This window comes from Oncorhynchus masou, chromosome 1 (assembly GCF_036934945.1).
Source record: "Oncorhynchus masou masou isolate Uvic2021 chromosome 1, UVic_Omas_1.1, whole genome shotgun sequence".
Classification (NCBI taxonomy): domain Eukaryota; kingdom Metazoa; phylum Chordata; class Actinopteri; order Salmoniformes; family Salmonidae; genus Oncorhynchus; species Oncorhynchus masou.
In genome coordinates this window covers 45,742,705-45,758,934 of record NC_088212.1, presented here as the reverse complement: position 1 = coordinate 45,758,934, position 16,230 = coordinate 45,742,705, and the positions used below count along the sequence as shown (strand labels likewise).

Below are 16,230 nucleotides of genomic sequence, written 5' to 3'. Positions count from 1 at the left end.
GCATACAATGATGTCCTCAACAATTATGTGCTTCCAACTTTGTGGAAACAGTTGGGGGAAGGACCTTTCCATGTGCACAAAGCGAGGTTCATACAGGAAAGGTTTGTTGAGATTGTTCTGGAAGAACTTGACTGGCCTGCAGAGAGAGCTAACCTCAACCCCCATCGAACACCTTTAGGATGAACTGGAACTCCGACTAAGAGCCTTGTGTCTGCTCTTGTCCCTGTAGCAATGTTCCAATATCTATTGGAAAGCCTTCCCAGAAGAGTGCAGGATGTTCAAGCAGCGAAGGGTGGACCAACTCCATATTCATGGTTTTGGAATGAGATGTTCGACAACCAGGTGTTCACATACTTTTGGTCCTGTTGGCATCACATTCAGTGGTTTCTGGTCAACAACCTCAATGGCACACATGGCTGTTCAGTGTTTAACATTTGGTGTGCAATTTAAGGTTTCAGATATAAAAGGTAAAATGTATTAATTTGAGAGGAGAGACGCCAGGGGATAAATCATCGGTATGCTATTGTGCCTCGTTGTCGTTAATCACAGCTCTCGTTGTTTATGTGATACCAGTGGAGCACGTGTGACGCTACGGGATTTAGTTGCGCGCTGTGTGGAATTCAGGTTGAACGCGTAGAGAAAGATGCACACACAGTTGAGTCAGGGTACGGAGTGTGTGTGGACGGGTGTGTGAGAGAGCTGACTATACACAGGGTCCAGGGCTGCCGTTCACAAGAGTCCCTTACCTGTGCGGAACAAATAGTGAATTGGAGATGAAAAGGCGCCCCCGTGCCAATGACCAAAATAAGGGCGAGCGAGTGCTTAGGCTGAACGCATAGGCTATTTTAGTGAATGTTCTAACGATTCCTGAGACAGTTTTGAGTGAAGGTAAATTTGGACTCTTAATTACTACTCCTGTCAGTCTTTAATTTGTATTTTTCACCTGTATTTGTATCACTGTGTGATTTTTATCACTGAGTGCTCAATGGAAGAAGAAAATAACTTGCATCCAAGAGATCCAACAAGTGGCTGAATTAATATTATTTATCTGCATGAACGACTGGACAAAAACAACGGATTAAGCATCGTTGAATTGTCTCATTGTCTTTGTCTGCCTCTCTTCTACCGCAGTGAGATAAACCGCTTGTCTTTTTTATTTGCATGTTGCGCTGAAAGCTCACTGGCAGTGTGTCTCAGCAGATGGAGTCGCCGTGATGCGTTTAGTTTTGTTCAGCTAATAGCAATTATACGTGTGGCAATATAGGCATGTTTCAAAAGTTGCCAATTAATTCCCTCAACCTCGGCTTGATCCATCTCGCAATGTCTGTAAACATTACTGTCAACTATCCAGATAAATAAAAACGATATACTGTGACAACGTCACGTCTATACAAAATAATAATAATCTATTAGGCTTCTTTGTGTTCATTTACCAAAGACCGGGGAGGAATTCACGGATCTTCTCCTCTCTCCTGCCTCTCGATCCTGTGGCCACAGCGATTCCTTCCTATCCATGAACTTGACCCCCGCACCCTCTTTGAAAGTAAAGTTGTGAACGATTCTCTGAAGAACCACTCATATGAAGACCAGGTCACAGGTGGCAGCCCCAGACCCTCACCGCAGCCATGCCTATCATGCATCCAATCACCTCCAATTTGATGTACCGGGGCATCTGCACTATCCCGGACATGCTCGCCTACCGAGCCCCGGTCAACCTGCCCGAGGACGAGGTTGAAGGTGAGGATGAGACTTTACCTGTTATATAATCAGCTCTGTTTCGGTTACCAGCTCTGATGGTATTCTGTTGCCTAGTCAATATATAATCATGGCTCTTTCAATGTGTGAAAAAATGTCAGGTTAAGGCAGTTGTATTCACTATAGGCTAATTGGTGTGGCTCTCAGCGAGCGGGTTGAGTTCATTCAGACGAAGTCGCTGTCAGCGTTATCAGATTAAGCACCATGGACAGCGCCACTCAAAGCGTCTGCATTTTAAGCAGTCCCTCGCCTCACGGTGATAACAACGTGTGACTCCGTTTAGACCACCCAACCACTGTAGATTGTCATTCACAGATGTTTCGTTGCTTTTCTACCTCAACTTTATAATTTAATAAATTATGAAGCTATCAATTAATCAATTAATTTAATCATCAATCAGTGGGATAATTGTGTGTGGTTCGAGCTTCACCTGTTTTCAGGTGAAAGGGGAATTGTGAGAGGAGTGGGAATTGTGAGAGTAGTGAGATGTCCACATATTCAAAAGACAGTGCTACAAGCCTGTCCACTGAGTCCACATATTTTGTTTATTGGTATGTTATAGTGCCTTATTGTGGACTTGCTTATCAGTGACTGACCAGTACTTGTTCTGGTAAGAAGGCAGTACTAGCATTGACACTGTCTCTCGAACAAAAAGGTTAGAGATGTGTGTTAATGTATGTATTTCTGCACCCCGGCACACGTTGCCCAATAGCAATAATGTATGTGTCCATATAAATAGCACTTGAAATGTAAACCCCTGGTAGACACATCATCTGTATTACACAGAAACCCTGTAGAGGAATCCTCTCAATGAGACAGAACACTCATGCGTACATTGTGACTGAAATCTCACACTGTAGTGGTGGAAATCACCTATTGTATGAAGTTTACATTTTTTTATGTCAAGTGTACAAGTACAGTGAAATAGTAGAGTCATTGTTTATTTCAAGGTACAGTATGTATTTCGTTTTGCTCTCTGATCTTTATTAGCCGATAGAACTTGCAGGATATCATGGTAGCCAATGTTTGTGGTAGCCATTATGCCTGGATTTACTGTTACTGTTGCTAGTAACGTTAGTAACGTTAGCACTCAGGTTAGCATGTGGCTAGCTATAGCTAACATTTCCCAACGAGAGCATTTTAGCCAGTTTTCTTATATTTACATTTAATGAATACCATGATGGTAAAGGTTTATCTTGACTTTGTGTAACAGTATGAGAAATTCTGATGTGCTGAACTGTTAATACGTGATTTAATTCAAGGTTGCTAGTGGTTAGCCAGTAGGGGTGTAAAAGTGTCTATGCTAAAAGTGTGCGTGTTGCATAAGTGATACAGTTGAAGTAGGGAAGTTTACATACACCTTATCCAAATACATTTAAACTCAGTTTTTCACAATTCCTGACATTTAATCCAAATAAAAAAAAATCCCTCTTTTAGGTCAGTTTGGATCACTACTTTATTTTGAAATGTCAGAATAATAGAAAAGAGAATGATTTATTTCAGCTTTTATTTCTTTCATTACATTCTCAGTGGGTCCGAAGTTATCAAACACTCAATTAGTATTGGATAGCATCGCCTTTAAATTGCTTAACTTGAGTCAAACATTTCGGGTAGCCTTCCACAAGCTTCCCACTGTCACGATCGTCGTCCTCCTCGTCTGAGGAGGAGTAGTTGGAAGGATCAGAGGACCAAAATGCAGCGTGGTATGTGCACATCGTGAATTTAATGAACAGAGAACACTTGAACAAACTATACAAAACAATAAATGAATAACGACCGTGAAGCTATAATAAGAACTGTGCTCACACAAGCAACTAACATAGACAATCACCCACAACCCACAATGGCAAAACAGGCTACCTAAATATGGTTCCCAATCAGAGACAACGAATAACACTTGCCTATGATTGAGAACCATATCAGGCCAAACACAGAAACAGACAAACTAGACATCCAACATAGAATGCCCACTCAGATCACACCCTGACCAAACAAAACATAGAAACATACAAAGCAAACTATGGTCAGGGTGTGACACCCACAATAAGTTGGGCGAATTTTGGCCCATTCCTCCTGACAGAGCTGGTGTAACTGAGTCAGGTTTGTAGGCCTCCTTGCTTGCACACACTTTTTCAGTTCTGCCCACAAATTTTCTATAGGATTGAGGTCAGGGCTTTGTGATGGCCACTCCAATACCTTGACCTTGTTGTCCTTAAGCCATTTTGCCACAACTTTGGAAGTATGCTTGGGGTCATTGTCCATATGGAAGACCCTTTTGCGACCAAGCTTTAACTTCCTGACTGATGTCTTGAGATGCTGCTTCAATATATCCACATAATTTTCCTGACCCATTATGCCATCTATTTTGTGAAGTGCACCAGACAACATGATGCTACCACCCCCATGCTTCTGTCATGTCTTGTTATGTCTGTTCCTGTCCTTTCTCTTCATTCTCTCTCTCTGCTGGTCTTTTTAGGTTACCTTCTCTGTCTCTCATTCCTCAGCTGTTCTACATCTGCCCTAACTAGCTCTTTCACTCTTCCCCACCTGTTCTCTCTTCCCCCTCTGATTAGGTCTCTATTTCTCTCTCTGTTCCTGCTACTTTCAGTGTCTGATTCTTGTTTGTGTTTTTTGATGCCAGAAGCAAGCTGTCGTCTCGTTTGCTTCCACCTTGTCCTGTCCTGAGTCTGCCTGGCAGGAGCATCCTGCACTATACTAACGTTCTTTTTGTTCCGCTGACAACGTTGGAAGAGGATTTATGCCATTCCTGTATTTTCATTAAAGAACTCTGTTTTCTGTTAAAACCGCTTTTGGGTCTTCACTCAAGCTCATAACAGAAGAATCAGACCAAGAATGGACCCAGCGGCTCCGGACCCTTTTCACTCCGCCGTCGAGATCCAGGGAGCGATGCTAGGCAGACACGAGGAGGAATTGTCTGCTGCTCAACATGCCGTTGAGACCCTGGCCGTCCAAGTCTCCGACCTCACAAGACGGGTTCACCAACTCCACCTCGATCCACCGCCCACTTCCAGGGTTTCCGAGTCTCCGGAGCCCAGGATCAACAACCCGCCGTGTTACTCTGGGAGCCCACTGAGTGCCGCTCATTCCTCACTCAGTGTGATGTGGTGTTCTCTCTCCAGCCCAACACTTACTCCAGGAGCGCAGCCCGCATCGCCTACGTCATTTCTCTCCTTACCGGACGGGCGCGTGAGTGGGGCACGGCAGTCTGGGAGGCGAGGGCTGAGTGTATTAACCAGTATCAGGACTTTAAGGAGGAGATGATACGGGTTTTTGACCGTTCTGTTTTTGGCGAGGAGGCTTCCAGGGCCCTGTCTTCCCTATGTCAGGGGAATAGATCCATAACGGATTATTCTATTGAGTTTCGCACTCTCGCTGCCTCTAGTGACTGGAACGAGCCGGCTTTGCTCGCTCGTTTTCTGGAGGGTCTCCACGTCGAGGTTAAGGATGAGATCCTCTCCCGGTAGGTTCCTTCCAGTCTGGACTCCTTAATAGCTCTCGCTATTCGCATAGAGCGACGGTTTGATCTTCGTCGCCGAGCTCGTGGAAAGGAGCTCACGTTCTCCGTTGCTCCCCTCTCCACATCACTGCCACCTGCCGCATCACTGCCACCCTCCTCCGCCGGCTCGGATGCTGAGCCTATGCAGCTGGGGGGTATTCGCATCTCGGCCAAGGAGAGGGAACGGAGAATCACCAATCGCCTCTGTCTCTACTGCGGCTCCGCTGGTCATTTTGTCACCTCATGTCCAGTAAAAGCCAGAGCTCATCAGTAAGAGGAGGGCTACTGGTGAGCGCAACTACTCAGGCCTCTCCTTCTGGATCACGCACTACCTTTCCGGTCCATCTCCGCTGGCCCGGTTCATCTGCTTCCTGCAGTGCCTTGATAGACTCTGGGGCGGAGGGCTGTTTTATGGACGAGACCTGGGCTCGGGAACATGACATTCCTCTCAGACAGTTAGGGGAGCCCAGGGCCTTGTTCGCTTTAGATGGTAGTTCTCTCCCCAAGATTCAGCGTGAGACGCTGCCTTTAACCCTCACTGTCTCTGGTAATCATAGCGAAACCATTTCTTTTTTAATTTTTCGTTCACCTTTTACACCTGTTGTTTTGGGTCATCCCTGGCTAGTGCGCCATAACCCTTCTATTAATTGGTCTAGTAACACTATCCTATCCTGGAATGTTTCTTGTCATGTAACCTGTTTAATGTCTGCTATCCCTCCTGTTTCCTCTGTCTCTTCTTCACAGGAGGAGCCTGGCGCTTTGACAGGGGTGCCGGAGGAGTATCACGATCTGCGCACGGTGTTCAGTCGTTCCAAGGCCACTTCTCTCCCTCCACACCGGTCGTATGACTGTAGTATTGATCTCCTTCCGGGAACTACTCCCCCCGGGGTAGATTATACTCTCTGTCGGCTCCCGAACGTAAGGCTCTCGAGGATTATTTGTCGGTTTCGCTCGACGCCGGTACCATAGTCTCCTCCTCCTCCCCCGCCGGAGCGGGGTTTTTTTTTGTTCAGAAGAAGGACGGGTCCCTGCGCCCATGCGTGGATTATCGAGGGCTGAATGACATAACAGTTAAGAATCGTTATCCGCTTCCTCTTATGTCTTCAGCCTTCGAGATCCTGCAGGGAGCCAGGTTTTTCACCAAATTGGACCTTCGTAACGCCTACCATCTCGTGCGCATCAGGGAGGGGACGAGTGGAAGACGGCGTTTAACACTCCGTTAGGGCACTTTGAATACCGGGTTCTTCCTTTCGGCCTCGTTAACGCTCCAGCTGTCTTTCAGGCACTAGTTAACGACGTCCTGAGAGACATGCTGAACATTTTTGTTTTCGTTTACATGGACGATATCCTGATTTTTTCACCGTCTCTCTCGATTCATGTTCAGCACGTGCGGCGCGTCCTCCAGCGCCTTTTGGAGAACTGTCTTTATGTGAAGGCTGAGAAGTGCACTTTTCATGCCGCCTCTGTCCCTTTTCTCGGTTCCGTTATTTCCGCTGAGGGCATTAAGATGGATCCCGCTAAGGTCCAGGCTGTCATTGATTGGCCCGTTCCTAAGTCACGCGTCGAGCTGCAGCGCTTTCTGGGCTTCGCTAATTTCTACCGTCGTTTCATCCGTAATTTCGGTCAGGTGGCAGCTCCTCTCACAGCCCTTACTTCTGTTAAGACGTGCTTTAAGTGGTCCGTTTCCGCCCAGGGAGCTTTTGATCTTCTTAAGAATCGTTTTACATCCGCACCTATTCTTGTTACACCTGACATCTCTAGACAGTTTGTTGTTGAGGTTGACGGGCGTCAGAGGTGGGCGTGGGAGCCATTCTTTCTCAGCGCTCTCTCTCTGACGGCAAGGTCCATCCTTGCGCGTTTTTCTCTCATCGCTTATCGCCGTCAGAACGTAACTATGATGTTGGTAATCGCGAACTGCTCGCCATCCGCTTAGCCCTAGGCGAATGGCGACAGTGGTTGGAGGGGGCGACCGTTCCTTTTGTCGTTTGGACTGACCATAGGAACCTTGAGTACATCCGTTCAGCCAAACGACTTAATGCGCGTCAGGCTCGTTGGGCTCTGTTTTTCGCTCGTTTCGAGTTTGTTATTTCTTATCGTCCGGGCTCAAAAAACACCAAACCTGATGCTTTATCTCGTCTCTTCAGTTCTTCTGAGGTCTCCACCGACCCCGATGGGATTCTCCCTGAGGGGCGTGTTGTCGGGTTGACTGTCTGGGGAATTGAGAGGCAGGTAAAGCAAGCACTCGCTCACACTCCGTCGCCGCGAGCTTGTCCTAGGAACCTTCTGTTCGTTCCCGTTCCTACTCGTCCGGCCGTTCTTCAGTGGGCCCACTCTGCCAAGTTAGCCGGCCACCCCGGCGTTCGGGTACGCTCGCTTCCATTCGCCAGCGTTTCTGGTGGCCCACTCGGGAACGTGACGCGCGTCGATTTGTCGCCGCTTGTTCGGTCTGCGCGCAGACTAAATCTGGGAACTCTCCTCCTGCCGGCCGTCTCAGACCGCTTCCCATTCCCTCTCGACCGTGGTCTCACATCGCTTTAGATTTTATCACCGGACTGCCTTCATCAGCGGGAAGACAGTTATTCTTACGGTTGTCGATAGATTCTCTAAGGCGGCTCATTTCATTCCTCTCGATAAGCTCCCTTCTGCTAAGGAGACGGCTCAGATCATTATCGAGAATGTTTTCCGAATTCATGGCCTTCCGTCTGACGTCGTTTCCGACAGAGGCCCGCAGTTCACGTCTCAATTTTGGAGGGAGTTTTGCCGTTTGATTGGGGCTTCCGTCAGTCTCTCGTCCGGCTTTCATCCCCAGTCTAACGGTCAAGCCGAACGGGCCAATCAGACTGTTGGTCGCATTTACGCAGTCTTTCTTTTCGTAACCCTGCGTCTTGGTCAGAACAGCTCCCTGGGCAGAGTACGCCCACAACTCGCTTCCTCGTCTGCTACCGGTCTATCCCCTTTTCAGTGTAGCCTCGGGTACCAGCCTCCGCTGTTCTCATCTCAGCTCGCCGAGTCCTGCGTCCCCTCCGCTCAGGCTTTTGTCCAGCGTTGCGAGCGCACCTGGAAGGGGGTCAGGTCGGCACTTTGCCGTAATAGGGCGCAGACTGTGAGGGCCGCTAATAAGCGTAGGACCAAGAGTCCTAGATATTGTTGCGGTCAGAGAGTATGGCTCTCCACTCAGAACCTTCCCCTTAAGACAGCTTCTCGCAAGTTGGCCCCGCGGTTCATTGGTCCGTTCCGTATTTCCCAGGTCATTAATCCTGTCGCAGTGCGACTTCTTCTCCCGCGCTATCTTCGTCGCGTTCACCCGGTCTTCCATGTCTCCTGTGTTAAGCCCGTTCTTCGCGCCCCCGCTCGTCCCCCCCCCATCCTTGTCGAGGGCGCACCCATCTACAGGGTTCGTAAGATTTTGGACATGCGCCCTCGGGGCCGTGGTCATCAGTACCTAGTGGATTGGGAGGGGTACGGTCCTGAGGAGAGGAGTTGGGTTCCCTCTCGGGACGTGCTGGACCGTTCGCTGATCGATGATTTCCTCCGTTGCCGCCAGGTTTCCTCCTCGAGTGCGCCAGGAGGCGCTCGGTGAGTGGGGGGGGTACTGTCATGTCTTGTTATGTCTGTTCCTGTCCTTTCTCTTCATTCTCTCTCTCTGCTGGTCTTTTTAGGTTACCTTCTCTGTCTCTCATTCCTCAGCTGTTCTACATCTGCCCTAACTAGCTCTTTCACTCTTCCCCACCTGTTCTCTCTTCCCCCTCTGATTAGGTCTCTATTTCTCTCTCTGTTCCTGCTACTTTCAGTGTCTGATTCTTGTTTGTGTTTTTTGATGCCAGAAGCAAGCTGTCGTCTTGTTTGCTTCCACCTTGTCCTGTCCTGTCGGAGTCTGCCTGGCAGGAGCATCCTGCACTATACTAACGTTCTTTTTGTTCCGCTGACAACGTTGGAAGAGGATTTATGCCATTCCTGTATTTTCATTAAAGAACTCTGTTTTCTGTTAAAACCGCTTTTGGGTCTTCACTCAAGCTCATAACAGCTTCACGGTTGGGATGATATTCTTCAACTTGCAAGCATCCCCCTTTTCCTCCAAACATAACAATGGTCATTATTGCCGAACAGTTCTATTTTTGCTTCATCAAACCAGATGACATTTCTCCAAAACGTATTTCACCTCCAATTGACTCAAATTATGTCAATTAGCTTATCAGAAGCTTCTAAATCCATTACATAATTTTATGGAATTTTCCAAGCTGTTTAAAAGCACAGTCAACGTAGTGTATGTAAACTTCTGACCCATTGAAATTGTGATACAGTGAATTTGAAGTGAAATTATCTGTTTGTAAACAATTGTTAGAAAAGCTACTTGTGTCATGCACAGAGTAGATGTCCGACCCGACTTGTCAAAACTATAGTTTGTTAATTGAACTATTTAGAGTTTTAATTTAACTCTTTAATAATCACAAAAAATGTTACACTGAAAAATCTACACTAATTAACACTGGTGAATGTATGTATGTTAAGTTGCCTATTGTTTTTGTCTATGTACGTTTTTGGTTAATTGCAAGAAAAAAAGTTAAATAAAAAGTATTAAAAAATTAGAATAAGTCATGACAGAAAACCATTCAGAAAAGTGACTTCAAGAGACGGACACACAAGTGAATACACAGCTGGAGTGAAGCCGCTGTCCACAAAATACAGGAAAGAACCATAGCATACTAAGTCCTCATTGCTTTTGGAAAAAAAATGTGTGTATGTGGCACTCTGGAATGAAGTCAACTTATCATCTGACCATATAATTTGATTGAATTGTTCTGTATCAGTAAAAAAAAATATATATATACAGTTGAAGTCGTAAGTTTACATACATTTAGGTTGGAGTCATTAAAACTCGTTTTTCAACCACTCTACACATTTCTTGTTAACACTCAGTGGGGTAAAATAACCCCACTGTTGGATTCCAATATGAATTTCACATCACTTTGCAAGCCAGCATAATATGACTTGCAGGCCTGATGTGGCGGGGAGACTATGAGTTTCAGGGAACTGTATTAGGTTAAAACTAGGCACTCAAAAGATCTTATGAAATATGTATTGTATTATCTTAATTTAATTTTAATGACAACATATTTACTTAGTATATCTATTGGTGAAGACAACAGGACTTAAAATGAATAAATGCAACAATCGTGTCTTTGTCACTAGCAAACAGTCATGGGTGGTAACTCAAAAATTTACTCGATAGGCACCTTGGGAAATGTGCAAATAATGCTTAAAATCCTACAGCAGGGCTATTCAATTCTGGTCCTGGAGGTCCAACACACATCTGGTTTCGTATTTATGTATGGTTCTTCAGAGAACCTAAAATGTTTCCGCTATGGTATCGCTCTCAATAACTTTATTTGGTTCCAACATGGACCTTTTATTTGTAAGGGTGTATAGAAACACAGTGGATTAATAATCTCAATGATAGAGAAATGCTCACATTGTGACAGAAATCTCCTATTGCAGCGCTTCACTCAGTGTTGTGTTGTCTGGCTGGCTTACCCTTGTCACCTGATTGAGGTTTATGGATCAGCTACAGTATATTTATAGCTTGTATTTAAAGGGAACACAATTATACTGTAGTGTTGAGTTCAGATAGAGAGAGGAAGAAAGGCTCAAGGCACTCAACCCACTCTCAAGTCCCAGTTTGAGACAGACAGCATTTGGCTGCATGGTTGAGCTTTGACAGATTGACTGAAATTGTTGGTATATGGTGTTGTTTTTCGGTGTGAGAAGATGTATATCAGTGTACAAACAATTCAAATGCCTCACATTTTGGCTTATCTGACCATGACAGAATGCATGCATAAGTGTGAATGACAGCATCTGATTATGTCTTACAGGTCAGGTCTTGTGAGAGACCTCACTGTGTGGTTACCAATGAACAAATTCCCTGGGACAAAAACCAGATGAATAGCTAATTGAACCTGGAGTCACATATGCATGCACACACACACGCACAGGGTCACACGTGCACACATGCACTCACTCACACTCGCTCTCACTCACACTGTAAAGAAGGCACCGGAGAAGAAGGCTGATGTTTTACGTGTCCCTAACCAATTCTGTTTTTTTTTTTTTTTTGTAACTTATTTTTTCACTTATTTTGTACATAATGTTGCCGCTACCGTCTCTTATGACCGAAATTAACTTCTGGACATCAGGACTGCGATTACTCACCACGGACTGGCAGAATCCTTTTTTCCCTTTATACTGCTCTCCTGGGAACTGGCCCAGATCCCCATGATTTGCGTGAAGAGAAGGAGGAGGCCAAAGGGCGGGCTGCCTTCTGAGAATTCGTAGGCGATCGAATAAACCCCCACTTCCTTCCATTCTGCTAGCAAACGACCAATTTTTGGAAAATAAAATCGATGACCTACGCGGAAGATTATACTATCAACGGGACATTCAAAACTGTAATATCTTATGCTTCACGGAGTCGTGGCTGAACGAGGTCACAATCAACATACAGCTGGCTGGTTATACGCTGTACCGGCAGGATAGAACAACGGCGTCTGGCAAGACAAGGGGCGGTGGACTATGTATTTTTGTAAATATCAGCCGGTGAACAATATCTAAGGAAGTCTCGAGCTATTGCTCGCCTGAGGTAGAGTATCTGATGATAAGCTGTAGACCACACTATCCACCTAGAGAGTTTTCATCTGTATTTTTTGTAGCGGTTTACATACCACCACAGACTGAGGCTGGCACTAAGACCACAATGAATGAGCTGTATTCCGCCATAAGCAAACAAGAAAATGATCACCCAGAGGCGGCGCTCCTATTAGCCGGGGACTTTAATTCAGAGAAACTTAAATCCATTTTACCAAATTTATATCAGCATGTTAAATGTGCAACCAGAGGGAAAAAACTCTGGACCACCTTTACTTCACACACAGAGACGCATACTGTCACGTCTGCTCCCTCTCTGGCCTCTAGGTCCCCAGGCTCCTCGTAATGGGGCACACCTATCACCAGCGACATGAGCACCTGCGCGTCATCAGACTCACCTGGATTCCATCACTTCCCTGATTACCTTCCCTAAATATGTCACTCCCTTTGGTTCCTTCCCCAGAGGTTATTGTTTCTGTTCCAATGTTAAGTTTGTGCGTTGTTCGTGTTTGTTTTGTTTTATGTTGCGATTATTTATTAAAACACTCACTCCCTGAACTTGCTTCCTGACTCTCAGCACACATCATTACAGAATAATGCCTCACCTAAGGGAAGCATCAGGGAGTTTTTTTTGTTTTTTTTGTTTCGGTGGAAATGATGTCGGATCCGGAAGCCGCTCCAGGCTCTCATGCCTCAGCCGGATCACCAGGCTCCCCTGTTACAGCCGGCGTGTCAGTCTTTCATGCCTTCACGGATTGCCAGGCTCCCCTGCTTCCACCGGCTCATCAGGCTCTCATGCCTCAGTCGGTCTGTCAGGTTCCCGCGCCCCAGCCGGCAACAGATTCCCGCGCATCAGCAGGGGCGATCGGTCCACTCCTGATCCCCGGGATCGTCCCTTTGGTTGGTGTCCTGCGGTTGGAGCCGAACGCACCGGTGAGGGGGAACCGTCACGTATGCTCTTTCCGGTGCTCTAGGTCGCCATACTCCCGTGTCTCAGCTGCACGGACAGGTTTCCCGTGCCTCAGCAAAGGTGACCGGTCCGCTCCTGATCCCCAGGATCCTCATTTCGGTCAGCATCCTGCGGCTGGAGCCATGCGTCCGGGAGGGGGTACTTGTGCTCCCTCTCTGGCCCCTAGGTCACCAGGCTGCTCGTTATGGTGCACACCTGTCACCATTGTTACACGCACCTGCGTGTTATCAGACTCACCTGGACTCCATCACTTCCCTGATTACCTTCCCTATATATGTCACTCCCTTTGGTTCCTTCCCCAGGCCTTATTGTTTCTGTGGGTTGTTCGTGTTTCTTGTTTTGTTTTATGTTAAGTTAATTTATTAAAACACTCAATCCCTGAACTTGCTTCCCGACTCTCAGCGCACATCGTTACACATACAAATCTGACCATAATTCCATCCTCCTGATTCCTGCTTACAGGCAAAAATTTAATCAGGAAGCACCAGTGACTCGATCAATGAAAAAGTGGTCAGATGAAGCAGATGCTAAGCTACAGGACTGTTTTGCAACCACAGACTGGAATATGTTCCGGGATTCCTTCAATGGTGTTGAGGAGTATACCACATCAGTCATTGGCTTCATCAATAAGTGCATTGATGACGTCACCCCCACAGTGACCGTACGTACATACCCCAACCAGAAGCAATGGATTACAGCCAACGAGAGCATACAGGTTGCAGTGGTGGGTAGTATATGGGTCTTTGGTGACAAAACGTATGGCACTGTGATAGACTACATCCAGTTTGCTGAGTAGAGCGTTGGAGGCTGTTTTGTAAATGACATTGCCGAAGTCAAGGATTGGTAGGATAGTCAGTTTTACGAGGGTATGTTTGGCAGTATGAGTGAAGAAGGCTTTGTTGCGAAATAGGAAGCCGATTCTAGATTGAATTTTAGATTGGAGATGCTTCATGTGAGTCTGGAAGGAGATTTTACAGTCTAACCAGACACCTAGGTATTTGTAGTTGTCCACATATTCTAAGTCAGAACTGTTTTCCAAATAGTGATGCTAGTCGGGCGGAAAGGTGCGGGCAGCAATTGGTTGAAGAGCATGCATTTAGTTTTTCTAGCATTGAAAAGCAGTTGGAGGCCACGGAAGAAGTCTTGTATGGCATTGAAGCTCGTTTGGAGGTTTGTTAACACATTGCTGCAGGAGGTGCAGAGCAGTTGGCTGGGGTAGGGGTAGCCAGGAGGAAAGCATGGCCAGCCATAGAAAAATGCTTATTGAAATGATCGATTAGCGTAGATTTATCAGTGGTAACAGTGTTTCCTAGCCTCAGTGCAGTGGGCAGCAGGAAGGAGGTTATCTTATTCTCCATGAACTTTACAGTGTCACAATTTTGGGGGAATTAGTGCTACAGGATGAAAATTTATGTTTGAAAAAACTAGCCTTAGCTTTCCTAACTGACTTCTCTGAAAAGTTGCATATCACGGGGGCTATTTGATGCTAATGCAGAACGCCACAAGATGTTTTTGTGCTGGTCAAGGGCAGTCAAGTCTGGGGTGAACCAAGGGCTATATCTGTTCTTAGTTCTATGAGGCAGTGATCGCTGAGATCCTGGTTGAAGACAGCAGAGGTGTATTTAGAGGGCATGTTGGTCAGGATGATATCTAAGAGGGTACCCATTGTTACAGGTTAGGGTTGCACCTGGTAGGTCTCTTGATAATTTGTGTGAGATTGAGGGCATCTATCTTAGATTGTAGGACTGCCAGGGTGTTAAGCATAACCCAAGATAGATTGGTGGCAATTAATTCACATATGGTGTCCAGAGCACAGCTGGGGGATGAGGGGCTGAGGGGGGTCTGTAACAAGCGGCAATGGTGAGAGACTTGTTTCTGGAAAGGTGGATGATTAAAAAGTTCAAATTGTTTGGGCACAGACCAGGATAGTATGACAGAACTCTGCTGGCTATATCTGCAGTAGATTGCAACTCCGCCCCATTTGGCAGTTCTATCTTGTTCGAAAATGTTGTAGTTGGGGATGAACATTTCAGGTTTTTTGGTGGCCTTCCTAAGCCAGGGTTCGGACACGGCTTGGACATCAGTGAATAAAGCAAACTTAGGGAGGAGGCTTCTGATGTTAACATGCATGAAACCAAGGCTTTTACGGTTACAGAAGTCAACAAATGAGATCACCTGGGGAATGGGTGGTGCAGGGGGCTGCAGTGCCTGGATTAACCGCTACATTACCAGAGGAACAGAGTAGTATAAGGGTATGGCTAAAGGCTATAAGAACTGGTCGTCTATTGCGTTCAGAACAGAGAGCAGATTTCTCAAACAGTTCTACAGCTGCACCATCGAGAGCATCCTGACGGGTTGCATCACTGCCTGGTATGGCAACTGCTCGGACTCCGACCGCAAGGCACTACAGAGGGGAGTGCAAACGGCCCAGTATATCACCAGGGCCAAGCTTCCTGCCATCCAGGAACTCTATACCAGGCTGTGTCAGAGGAAAGCCCTGAATATTGTCAGACTCCAGTCACCCAAGTCATAGACTGTCCTCTCCGCTACTGCACTGCAAGAGGTACCAGAGCGCCAAGTCTAGGACCAAGAGGCTTCAAATCAGCTTCTACCCCTAAGCCATAAGACTCCTGAACATCTAATCAAATGGCTATCCAGACTATTTGCATTGCCACACCACACCTCCCTCTCTTTTACACCACTGCTACTCTCTGTTGTTATCATCTATGCATAGTCACTTTAATAACTCTACCTACATATTACCTCAACTAACCGTTGCACCCACACATTGACTCTGTACCGGTACCACCCTATATATTTACATTGACATTTACATTTAAGTCATTTAGCAGACGCTCTTATCCAGAGCGACTTACAAATTGGTGAATTCACCTTCTGACATCAGTGGAACAGCCACTTTACAATAGTGCATCTAAATCATTTAAGGGGGGGGTGAGAAGGATTGCTTTATCCTATCCTAGGTATTCCTTGAAGAGGTGGGGTTTCAGGTGTCTCCGGAAGGTGGTGATTGACTCCGCTGTCCTGGCGTCGTGAGGGAGTTTGTTCCACCATTGGGGGGCCAGAGCAGCGAACAGTTTTGACTGGGCTGAGCGGGAACTGTACTTCCTCAGTGGTAGGGAGGCGAGCAGGCCAGAGGTGGATGAACGCAGTGCCCTTGTTTGGGTGTAGGGCCTGATCAGAGCCTGGAGGTACTGCGGTGCCGTTCCCCTCACAGCTCCGTAGGCAAGCACCATGGTCTTGTAGCGGATGCGAGCTTCAACTGGAAGCCAGTGGAGAGAGCGGAGGAGCGGGGTGACGTGAGAGAACTTGGGAAGGTTGAACACCA

General features: G+C 46.6%; 1 protein-coding gene across 2 annotated transcripts in view; it reads left to right on the top strand.

The window, feature by feature from the left end:
• The first annotated feature begins 1,625 nt into the window (after positions 1–1,625).
• The window catches only part of LOC135554472 (calcium-binding protein 7-like), an 81,635-nt gene continuing 67,030 nt past the window's right edge, over positions 1,626–16,230 (top strand). For both annotated transcript variants that reach the window (XM_064986899.1, XM_064986832.1), the window contains exon 1: positions 1,626–1,737. In XM_064986899.1, the coding sequence (XP_064842971.1) occupies positions 1,626–1,737 (112 nt within the window). The remainder of the gene's footprint in view (positions 1,738–16,230) is intronic.